The 12,364-nt window shown below is 39.0% G+C and overlaps 1 protein-coding gene across 1 annotated transcript; it reads right to left on the reverse strand.

Moving 5' to 3' along the window:
* Positions 1-2,672: 2,672 nt before the first annotated feature.
* On the reverse strand, positions 2,673-12,048 carry mcidas (multiciliate differentiation and DNA synthesis associated cell cycle protein). The gene is made up of 5 exons (XM_060830119.1): positions 11,995-12,048; positions 11,284-11,338; positions 9,423-9,670; positions 6,817-6,927; positions 2,673-3,137 (listed from the first exon to the last, which is right to left on the reverse strand). The coding sequence occupies exons 1-5, from the start codon at positions 12,046-12,048 to the stop codon at positions 2,673-2,675; spliced, it is 933 nt and encodes a 310-aa protein (XP_060686102.1).
* Between the last annotated feature and the right edge of the window lie 316 nt (positions 12,049-12,364).

Below are 12,364 nucleotides of genomic sequence, written 5' to 3' on the forward strand. Positions count from 1 at the left end.
TGCAGAGGAGGTTTACCAGGATGTTGCCTGGAATGGTTGGAAAATCTTATGAGGAAAGGCTGAGGCACTTGGGGCTGTTCTCATTGGAGAAGAGAAGGTTTAGGGGAGATCTGATAGAAGTGTATAAGATGATTAGGGGTTTAGATAGGGTAGATACTAAGAACCTTTTACCGCTAATGGAGTCAGGTGTTACTAGGGGACATAGCTTTAAATTAAGGGGTGGTAGGTATAGGACAGATGTTAGGGGTAGATTCTTCACACAGCGGGTTGTGAGTTCATGGAATGCCCTGCCCGTATCAGTGGTGAACTCTCCTTCTTTATGGTCATTTAAGCGGGCATTGGATAGGCATTTGGAAGTTATTGGGCTAGTATAGGTTAGGTAGGATTCGGTCGGCGCAACATCGAGGGCCGAAGGGCCTGTACTGCGCTGTATCCTTCTATGTTCTATGTTCTATCCTAAAGGACATAAACAAGATTATGGAGGAGGTAGATAAGTCACAGATGAAGTTCAACAAAGTGTGTGCTGATGCATTTTGGTAGGAAGAACATGGGCAAATAATATAATTCTTAAGGGGCTACAAAAGCAGAGGGACTTGGGTATACATGCACAATGATCATTGAAAGTGGCAAGACAGTTGGAAAGAGCAGTTAATAAAATATCCCTCAACTACCAGAAAATATGTCCTTAACATTTTTTACTTGGGGTATAGAGTACAAAAGCAAGGAGGCGAACACTATATTACTGGAAGGATGTGAAAGCATTGGAGAAAATGTGGAAAAGATTTGCAAATATAGTTCCAGAGACGAAAAGCCTCAGTTGTGAGAATTGATTGGAGAGATTGGAACTGGCTCTATGTTCTCAGCAGAGATTTCCACTGAGATTTGATAGAAGTTTTCAAAACCATGAGAGGCTTGAATAGAGTGGAGACGGAGAAACTAATCCACTCTGCTCCTTCCACATTTCTTATCGGAGTTGACTCTTTTTCTGCTCACTCCATCTTTTCCAAGCATTCTGTTTTGTTAATTTCCATCATCTAGTTTTAGTCATGTTTCTGACAACCCAGACACTCTGTGGTTCCCTTTTGAGACAAGACACCCCACAAATCCAGCAGCTGGTTTCTGTTTCTGATATTCAAGTACAGGTAGTGCATTTTTGTCCTTTTATGAACTCTTCCTGTCTCCCTTCCCTGAGAATCTTTCAAAATCAGGATTAAAAAGACTAAAAGAGGTAAAAACTATTCTTTTTTAAGCCACCCAAAGGACATTCATACCAACACAGAATTGCCAACAGCCTGAAAAGGCAGAATTATATTACAGACATACCTTTGTTTAGAAACAAGAGAATGATATAACTCTATTTGTCCTGAAAATATTTTACAAAAGAACTACTTATACATTAATTTTCATATATTAACACTCAATCTAGTCATACCAATCTTATGCTTTATTTTGTTCGGTTGAGAGTCAGCTACAGATTCAACAATTAACCAATTTGCTTAAGAACATGTTGCCTCAGAAAGTAAGTAAAGATATTAATGGCACAAGAGTTATTCTCTATTTTTCCACTTAAACTTCCAAGTTGCAACTGAGGTCCTCCAGAGTTACAGTATTCCAGTTTGTATATGGGAACAGCTCCCATATGAAATGAGTGAATGTGTGGCTGACTCATTTACAGGAGCACTTAAAAATTAATGTAAAAAGCCTGCATGTCCAAGGTACCCAATTCCTTTCACTGCTCACCATCAAACTACCAATTGCCCGCTTTAATATAGGACACAGCAAATGAAAATGATCTATTCTCTGCATAGATGATGACTGACAGTTTAAAGATTTCTGATATTTTTCTATTTTGGTTACAAATTGCCAGATGATGCGTTTTTTTGTGTTTTGTGCGTGATGTGTATTTGATTGTCTTTCTTTATTAATAAGAGACTTCCAACAATAATAATTATACAGTAAACAATGAGTTTTGGGCAATTTGGAGTTGTTTTGAGTTCGGATGCTATAATTTTGTTCATTTCTACTGAGTCTTTACTTGATTCGAGTAGTTTTGAATGGAGTCTGACAAGATCCCAGTCAAGCAAGAACCAACACTGGATTAGAAATGTATTATAAATTTTCAAATTGTGAGCTGGATCCCCCTTGTGCAAATATCTCTGGCAATGTGGACAGTCGCAAATGAAATCAGCCATAAATTTTCTTGTCAAAGTAACTTGCATTAACATTTTTGCATTTCTTCTGTTGCTTAACACAGTTACACTGTAAATATGAAGTATACCCATTTTGTTGATGGGCAAACAAAATCAGACTATTCACAAATCAGCAATATACCAGAAATGATTTATTTTCTTTTGAAGTGCTGTGTAATTTAAACCCTGAAGGCTAAAAGCTTGTCAATTTCTTCAGTGCATTTTTGTTTTCTATGAATTATTATAAGATAATAAGATAAAGTTTATATTTGTTGGCTGTTTTTCTGTACAACATATACAAACAAGGAAACCATATTTACATTGAAAAATTTAGTGGAATCTAATGTTTGAGAAATATTTATATTTTTAAGTGCTGGCAGTGTAAAGGTGTTGCATGGAATTCCTTTATGTATGGTACCTTACTTGCTAAAAATACCATTAATAAAGTCCCCACTGGTTAGTGTAGTTAGCTGATTAACCCAATCAAGTGGGAATCCATCGAAACTTGAAACCCCCATTTGGTGTCCTGGTTGTAAATGCATTACCCTGAGGAAAAGCTAGTGTTCTTATTGTGCAGTGATTGCGAATTGATGTCTTAAAGGACATATCGTTGTCCAGTTCATTGGTATCTGAGCTGACCATGTGGCAGCCCATTGATGTTTGAAGCCCATTGAAAGTTCCATACATGTTGATGGTTTCCTGACTTTCATTACAACTGGTTTCTTCTGAGTACTTTTTCATCCTGAAATATCTAGAGTCCGTGTCACTCAGTGTTTGCAAGGCTGCATTGCACTTTTCCGAGATATCTCTTAAAATCTCATCCACTTTATCACAGTCCTGGTTGTAAAAGTAGGTGTCCTCGATCCTTTGCCGCTTCGTTGAGACTTTTGAGGGAAAGATCTCAGACATGGTGTCACTGGTGTTCTGGCATTCCTGTTTCATTAGTTTCTGGTAAAAGTTGAAAGTAACAAATACTTCATTAATTAGATGCTTTAGCAATGTTTTTTAATGGAGTGCTATACCATCTCTTTGCAACAGATGCTGAAACTGGATTGTTACAATGCTGCAGTTCATCAGTTGGTTAAGATGATCTTATATGAGTGGAAAGTACGTGGAACAGTACCATTTGATCACATGTGCTGTTGTTAAGGGACAAAAAAACCTGTGAGGCTTCAAAATGTTTTCAGTGATAGTGAAGTGGGGGCCTGCTTTCTACTTGAGCAGATTCCCTTTCCATTGACTTTGAAAAGAAACCTGCACAGAATGGAAAGCAAGCTATCAATCCGCTATCACCATCCAAAGCAAACATAAGCCATTCTGTCCCTCTCTACACTCTAATTCTTTCTGTCTTGCTGTTAATGCATCTTATTTATGCAAAACATAACTCAAGCTCAAGACATATTTCTCATTTCCAAACTGTGTGTTGCCCTATGTAAGTTATAGAAGTCAGCGAAGAAATTTTCTGGATTTTATCATCTAAAAATTGATGAATTCTGTACTATTTGATTAACCTAGCAGTGGTGGTGTATTGGATTAGTTGGTACACCGGTATTATGGATATATATGATTTCACTGAAGCCTGTATATTACTTTTTAGGTTGATATTACATGGGGTAAGTGTAAAACACTTATATACATCTATTACTAATCTATTAATTATTTACAGGAGGTGGATGTCACTGGCTTGGACATTTATTGCCCATCTCTAATTATCCTTGAGATGGCAGTAATTATTTTATATGTATTTTTGCCTTTCAGAGAGTTCACAATTAAGGACTCAATGGGCTGGCTGTATGAAATGTTGTGACTCTGCCTGTTAGTTAGTTTGCTTTGTGTCATTAAGTTGCATATAAAAAAAAATCAGATAGGTGGTTGCAATGTCTCCGTCATAAAATATCATGTCTTTTACCATTTTAAGTAAAAGAACCCACTGAGTTCATCAGTCCCTGACAAATGATTGATTGTTAGACCATTATCATGAATGTGAGATGGTAAACAGTAAAGGAAAATATGATGTTGATGTTTCCTGTTCTATTTGAACAGTCGGCAATCAAGTGAATCTACAGGTGAAATATATGGTCAGCAGTCTAAAATCATGCTGCTTTCAATCATGGAAGTTTCAATACCTTCATTCATTACAACATGTCAAAGACACGTCCCTATCAAGAGACTATTTTAACTAACTCAAGGAAGGAAAGGAGTCACACGTTTCAGGTCGAGATGGAGAGGAGTTCCTTCCTTCTAAGGTTGTGAATGTGTGTTATTTTATACCACAGAGGGCTGGTGCGACCTGGTCATTTAGTATATTAAAGTCTGATTTAAGCACATTTGTAAACAGGACTAATGCAGTCCATGTTCAAATGCAACAAGATCTGAGCAATATCCAGACTTGGACTGACAAGTGGCAAGCAACATTCACATCACACAAATGCCAGGCTATGACCATCAACAATAAGAGACAACCTAACTACCATCCCTTGACATTCAATGGTGTTACTATTACTGAATTCCCCACTGTCAACATCCGAGGAGTTATCATTGACCAGAAACTCAACTGGATTGCCACATAAATACAGTGACTACAAGAGCAAGTCAGAGGCCAGGAATACTCCAGTTAATAACTCACCTCCTAGCTCCCCAAAATCTGTCCATTATCTACAAGACAGAAGTCAGGACTGTGATGGATTGGTCCCCATTTGCCTGAGTGGGTGCAGCTCCAAAACAGTCAAGAAGCTTGACACCATCCAGGGCAAAGCAGCTCACTTTATTAACATCACATTCACAAGTATCCATTCCTTTCACCATCTATGCTCAGTAGCAGCAGTGTGTACTTTCTACAAGACCCACTGAAGAAATTCACCAAAGATCCTCCGACAGCGCTTTCCAAACCCATGACCACTACCATCTGGAAGGACAAGGGCAGAAGCTACATAGGAGCACCATCACCTTTAAGTTCCCTTCCAAGCCACTCACCATCCTGACTTGGAAATATATCACTGTTCCTTCACTGTTGCTGGGTCAAAGTCCTGGAATTCTGTCCCTAATGGTATTTTGGGTCAACCCACAGCAGGTTGACCTACAGTGGTTCAAGAAAGCAGCTCACTACCACCTTCTCATTGGCAACTAAGAACAGGCAATGAATGCTGGCCAGCCAGTGACATCTATGTCCCATGCGTGAATAAAAAAAAAATCCTCCCAATACTGTCAGGGTCAGAAACAACTGCAGGTGGATTGCTGAGAATAAGATTGTACAATTTTCTCTTTTGTTGGTTGCATCATCATTTGCCACAGACCAGCAAATACATCCTTTAGGATACAGCCTACATAGTCAATAATAGTGTTATCAAGCCACCCTGGGTTGATGGTGATAGTCCTTGCCACCTTTCATTCAATCAGAGTTCATTATGGTGCAAATCATGACAATTTTCTTTCCCCTAAAGATCATTAGAGAACCAGATAGGTTTACTGCAATCAATCTTCTTTTTTTCAACTGAAGACTTTTATTGTGCTTTTGCTATATTTATGTGAAACATCTACCACAGAGAAAAACTCTATCTCTGGACTCGAGGTCCAGTGACCACTTCTCTCCTGTCATTGTCTCCCTAGTTTGAAAAATCATTCCCTAATATCATTCGAGCACTATCGCATGGAATTAAGATAAATGTTAATTATTTGAGCAATTACCAATATTTGCATAACTTATATTTCAACAGTATTGTTCAACTATAATTGTATGTCATGCATTAATATTATTCTTATTACTATTAGTCTTCAGTTTTGAATAACTAACACTTTTCTTTCTGCCTGAAATGTACAAGATGTACAGTGTACAATTATATGGGGCCAAAAGTCCCAAATTTGAAATTGCGATGTCTGTTTATAGCTAGAAGTATTTTGTTAATCTTGTTTCTCAGGCTTCCGATTTTAAGACCAGGCTTTGATCAAAAGTGTTGACAAAAATATACAGGCTATGTTTTTACATTTTAAAATTTCTGAGAATATGGGCCACTGTAGTTTCAAAGAAGTAATCCAGAAGTTCTAAAAGTGAACATTTTTGAATCCAATTTGATGCCACAATGAAGTTATTATACTCTGTTAGGTGTGTAACAATGTGAAACTGTCTCTTTTAGTAAGGTTCACAGATTACATGAAGTGAGGTACATTTGGCAGTGATGCACAAGTAGTTGCACAATTGTGTCCAAGAAGTTAGTCAAGCCTAATTTAGCAATGAGATATATTTGCAGTCCTTTCCTAATTTGTTGCTTATTTCACACTTACGTGGTTTCAAAGAGCAAAGAATAATTCCTTGTGTTGATTTTCACCAATAGAATAAGTGTTAGTTATTTAAGCAGTGTAAAACTTATCAGTATAGCTTTGATCAGACAACTTTCTGAAGGCAACGGTTAGGTTTTGCTCTGCTATATGTGTTATGAAAGCTGCCTGGCTAGTCTGGAACTCAACGCACATACAGACACATCCTACTCTCTTACTTTTCAGTTTTCCAACGTCTTAAAAATGAGTGGATCCTCAGGTTTGTGGACCCCACCACTTCGTAATGCAGGTATGGGTAAAACCATGCTCCTCTCAGAAAAAGAAAACTTCTACTGTAACTGTTTATAATACTTACATCAAGTATAGATGCCAAATGTTTTGCCTTACTAGCAAGCTCTTTCAGTTGGACATTTCTTTCCTTCAGTGATACAATTTCATTCTGTTTTCTCTTTAAAGTGACCTGCAGCTGCAATAGGAAACATGAGTTAACCACAAAAGTGAACATTCTACAAAATCAAAATATGATCCCTTGCATTACATTCAAATTGTCAGAGATTTCAATTGCATATTCTGTGAAAATAGGGATGAAATATTGGAATCAATTTTACAGAATTTTACAGCACATGTGGAGGCCAATTGGTCTTTTGTTCTGTGTTTTTCTTCAAAAATTATCTTCTCCCTATTCTCACTCTTTCCTTGTGCTCTTCCATTTTTTTTCAAATATTTTGGAATTCAGCTTAGAGTCATGGAGTCATAGCGATGTACAGCACAGAAACATACCCTTCGGTCCAACCTGTCCATGCTGACCAGATATCCCAGCCCATTCTAATCCCATTGCCTCTGTCAATGTTTCTGGGAGGGATTTCTATGTCTTAACAACTCTGTACAAAAATAACACAAAGAGTTCCTTTTATTTTTTGCTTGAATTTATGGTCTCTAGGTATCAACTCACCGATGTATGGAAATAGATTTTCTTGATTCACTTTATCAGAGCATCACTCACTATAAAGCCTGGAGATCCAAAGATGTTTACAGCACAGAATGGAATCATTCATCTTATCACTTTCAGTTTGGCTCTTTGTTCAATCTATCCAAAACTAACAAACATCACTGCCTCACTGTTACTCCATTGTTCAATATCTTCTCCTGCTTTAAATGTTTCTCACTTGTCCCTTTAAATATACAATGATTTATACCTCGATGTAAAATTCTTCTGTCGTGTCTTTCATTGTTCCAGAAATCAATTAAATTTGATGATCTCTTGTCAACTACAATCCCCTCTAACCAAAGGAAATAGACTTTTTATATTTCATAAATTTAAAAGCTTGTACTCTATTTTTTATGTCCCTCTTTTTCTGTAATTGATGTAGACCCAACATCCCAAATCCCTGCTCATAACAGGAATTTCCATATTTGATACTCACTCAGTAAATTTAGTTTTCCTGGTGTATTTGTTTTTCCTTTTCACAAAACTGCACACAAAACTCAGGTTGTAGATTAATTTTATGTGGATTCATCACAATTTCTTTAACCTTCTAGCTATGCCCTATTTTTGAACCCAGATTTAAGTTAGTCTTTTTCATACCATTGTCTACCAACATCTGTGTAACAAAGGAATTTACTATTGACCTCAAAGTCTACATCGCCATTCACACTCTTCAACCCTTCTGTTGATATATATGTTCCACACCTTACCTCACATTTATTATATTAAATGCCATTTACAACCTATGTCCCATTCCACTAAAATTTTTACACATTCGCAAAATTGTTAAAAGTCATTTAAAACGTATTTCCAACACTCTATTTTGATCAAAAAGTTTCAAAATGCTGTTCCAATAATCATGTCTAAAAATTGAGCATATACCAATGAAATGACCCCAATTCTGAAAGTTACATCATTATTTTCCAATCCCACTAACACATTTGTCTGCAGTTCACCAGCCACGTTCTGTTTAAATACACTCCTTCTGACAATGTACTCAGGATGTTCAAGACACTTTCTTAAATCTCCTCGAACAAAACAATGACATTTCAAATACAGCATTGCCTTTATCTAATTGATTACTTTCAAACAATTCTGTCAAATTGGACCAGCAGGTTTACCTTTAACAAAGCCATGCTGAAAATCATTCATTACTCTTTTCTTTCTAAAAGCTTCCTGATTAATTCAATTCCATTACTTCTGACATCTTTTTGTTCTACCCAAAAAAGCACTTCTATAACTTTGTCATCCCCAGATCTCACTTCTCAAGTAAGCTACCCAAAACTGAATCGAATTCATTGTTAAGTAAGTTCGCTGTGTCATTTGTTGTTACTGACCATACCGTACAGTGATCATAAGCAAAAGTTTAAAAATGATAAATGGGCTTCAGTGAAACCCCAATTCAGTTCCTTGAATGTGAGGAGATACAGCAGTTAACATTGGTCATTGTAATTGAATATATTCTACTAGTCGTTTATGTTTTATAATTGCAATTTTATTGAATAAATGAACATGTAAAATTTGCACAAATTCTGCATTGTATTTCGCTCAGTTTCTACAACAAGAAAATTTCAGTCGTTGTTGCTCAAAAAAGCTAGCCAGTCATGCTAAATATGTGAACCTTGCATACACACAAATATTTAGCAAGGACCAGCCAGTTTTCAGAATGAGCAGTGCCTATTTTTATTTTTTTTTCCTTGAGATTTGTGCATTGCTGCCAAGGCCTCCACTTACTGTCATCCTGGGTTGCCTGCAATGATGCAGTGATGGATTTGGATGAAGCTCTACTGTCCATATGGTCAAGGTACTCCCATAGTACTGTACACCAAATATACATACCCACTGTTGTAACAGTTAATACAATTGGTTTAATACTTGCCATGTATTTGTGGACCTGAGTTTATATTGTACAGATTTGGTTGTTGTAAATAATTCTGTAATAACAAGAGAAATATTTTGATGTTTTTTTTTCTTACCTGTTCATTTTCCTCCAGAGCATCTCCTAGAGCTTTTTGATTTTCTTCTGCCACGTCTTTCCAAAATTGTTCAGTTGGTTGTGAGTGATCTGTCTGCAGATTCATCTCCAGCAGAGAGTCTTCCACAACTGGGATTGAGGATGAAATGCATGCCTCTAGATCAGACACATAGTCAGAAAGAGGCAGTTCTGCATCAGTCATGGACATGGGTTGCATCAAAGATGATGGGTCTGTGGACATCAGGGAAACTAGGTTACATACAGACACTTGGATTGATGAATAGAGGTGTAGAGCACAAAGCAAGGAAATTCTGGCAAACCTTTATAAGTAAGTAGCTATTCCTCAATTTTTAGAAGGTCAATTTCGAGCCATCACACTCAGAATGGATGGCAATGCCTCAGAAAGGAGGCAGATGAGATTTACCAAAATTGTCCTGGGGTGAAAGAATTCAACACTGTAGAGAGGTGAGGCAAATTTCATTTAGCTCAGAGCAAAGAGATTTAATGGAAGACTTATCAAGGTGTTTGGAATCTTGGTAGTGTTTGTTTGGAATACTGTAGTAAGGAGGAATCGCCAGGGAATTCATATTCAGTGCAAAAGTCAGCGTGAAGGTGTGTAAAAGTTTCCTGTTCGGCTGGTTGTTGTGACCTGAGCGTGGAAACAGACCCTTTAGAAAGGGCTGTTTATTTAAAACGGGGTGTGGAGTGCAGCACTCAAGCTAACGTGCAGTTGAGTGAGACCAACATGAACAGGATGTGAGCTTCCTTACCGGGGCTGGCATCTCTTGCCTTTCCAACCTTGCTAACCTGGCTTCATGAGCCGCTGCAGGTAGGTACAGCCACAGTACGGTTCGGGAAATACTGTTTCCTGCTGGGCTTGGGAACTTGCTGGGGAACCTGCAGCCATCCTGAAGGAGACCCACTGTCTTTCATCTTCAACGAAAACAAAAGGCTTTGCATCGACACTGAGGTCCTGGTCAGTTAATGCGCGTTGCATGTCATTAGTTGCATTGTTCAGTGGTTCCGTGTAATATAAAGGAAGGATTTATCTGGAGAAACAAACCCCTGGTACCATTGCAGCTGAAATATGGACACCTGGCTTCACTCAGTGTTGGCCGTATGGGGTAAGGATCACAAGGAATAATAAATAGGCTCCGTTCCCCTCGCTGTTGTTTCGGGAAATGCTTTGAAACTGAACGTTGTGACTCGTTTATACTTCCAGATTATTTTAACAATACAGGTTTGTGCCTGGGAACTTGTTTAGAAAGATCTAGGTTAAGCAAAAAGAGTTTTGCAATACTTTCAGAAACAAGCGTCACAGCGCCAGGGACCCGGGTTCAGTTCCCACCTCGGACGACTGTCTGTGTGGAGTTTGCACATTCTCCCCGTGTCTGCGTAGGTTTCCTCCGGGTGCTCCGGTTTCCTCCCACAGTCCAAAAGATGCGCAGGTCAGGTGAATTGGCCATGCTAAATTGCCTGGAGTGTTAGGTGTAGGGGAATGGGTCTGGGTGGGTTGCTCTTCGGTGGGTCGGTGTGGACTTGTTGGGCCGAAGGGCCTGTTTCCACACTGTAAGTATCTAATCTAATCTAATCCCGTTTAAACCACTGCCATCTCCTTCATGTTGTGAGCCTTTGTCAGAAACTTCATGGGGCGGCATGTACAGGCATGCTGTAGGTTTCTTTTTCGAACCGGTGTTTATTGTGAAATCTCTCATCAGTGTGTTCCCTGTTTCCAGGGACAACGGCTGGTGAGGACGTGGGGACAATGTTCATCCCTGCTCCTGAATCTACGAAAACTTAGTTGTAATTTCTGATAGTTTCACAGATGGCCGAAGACATGTACTTACCGCACATTATCATACCAACATCTTTGAAATCCTGCAGGTCAAACTCCGATGCTGCTTCTAAAGCCTGATTCTGCAAAGAGAACAGAATTCCTGGTGATGAAGTCACATCCTTTATATACTGATCACAGTTTGGCCCCAGCATGATTTAACATTGCGAAGCGTTTGTGCGTTCTAACATATGGAGTCAATGTTAATTAAATCAGTGTTGATGTCAATTTGCTCTCTGCCATTTGCTCCAGTGACCCTCTGGACTCTCATATGTTCCACCGCCCGCTCTGCCTGACTGCCTGGAACTCAACCTCCAGACTACTCTCCCCCCCCAAAAAAAATCCCTTCCACCAGGTCCTCCGACGAATGATTGCTGACGCCCATTTCTCCCGTAAGAACTGGCTTAAACAAATGTAAGTTGCATTAAAAAGCATTAACAAAACAGAAGCAAGTTTGTGCAGTGTGGGTGTTTCTGTCCGTATCTCAGGCTCCGGTGGATAGATGCGGTGTCGAACCAGTGCGGATTCAATTCCGGTTCTGACTGAGGCTGACTGAGGAACAGGCCCTGAGGGGGGGACGGAGGGCGAGGGCAAATAGCCGCTCCCTAACAAACTGTATAACCTGAAGCAACAGCAGTTACTGAGACAAGGAGCTGCAGAGCTCATATCCTACTCAGAGTAAATACAGAGGAGGTGTCTTAAACAGCGCCCTAAACATAGCGTGCATAAGCAAACATACCTGGAATTCAAAACTCCATTGCGGGAATTGCATGGAACAGGTCTGCAGTGCCATTGGAAAAGCTGTTGGTCTACGAGAGAAGCTGTTAGCACTTATAAATAGCACCAGCTCAGGGCAAACTGCTCTTTGATCACTTAAAAAGCAGCAATCAAACTGACTGAAGTGTCAATGCTGCAAACTGCAGCGAGTAAGGTGATCTATGAGTGTGGGAAACTAATGATATCTTGGAAAGATTAAAATTCCAAAGATTAAAGTTCCCCAGCGCCCTTTGCCACAATAAGGTTGAACTCGGCGTTGAGCGCTATCTATCTGTACTCTGGTCACCTTGATGAAAACATTGCAATGCTGCCGATGGCACAGGATTGAGGGG

Source organism: Hemiscyllium ocellatum, chromosome 1 (assembly GCF_020745735.1).
Source record: "Hemiscyllium ocellatum isolate sHemOce1 chromosome 1, sHemOce1.pat.X.cur, whole genome shotgun sequence".
Classification (NCBI taxonomy): Eukaryota; Metazoa; Chordata; class Chondrichthyes; order Orectolobiformes; family Hemiscylliidae; genus Hemiscyllium; species Hemiscyllium ocellatum.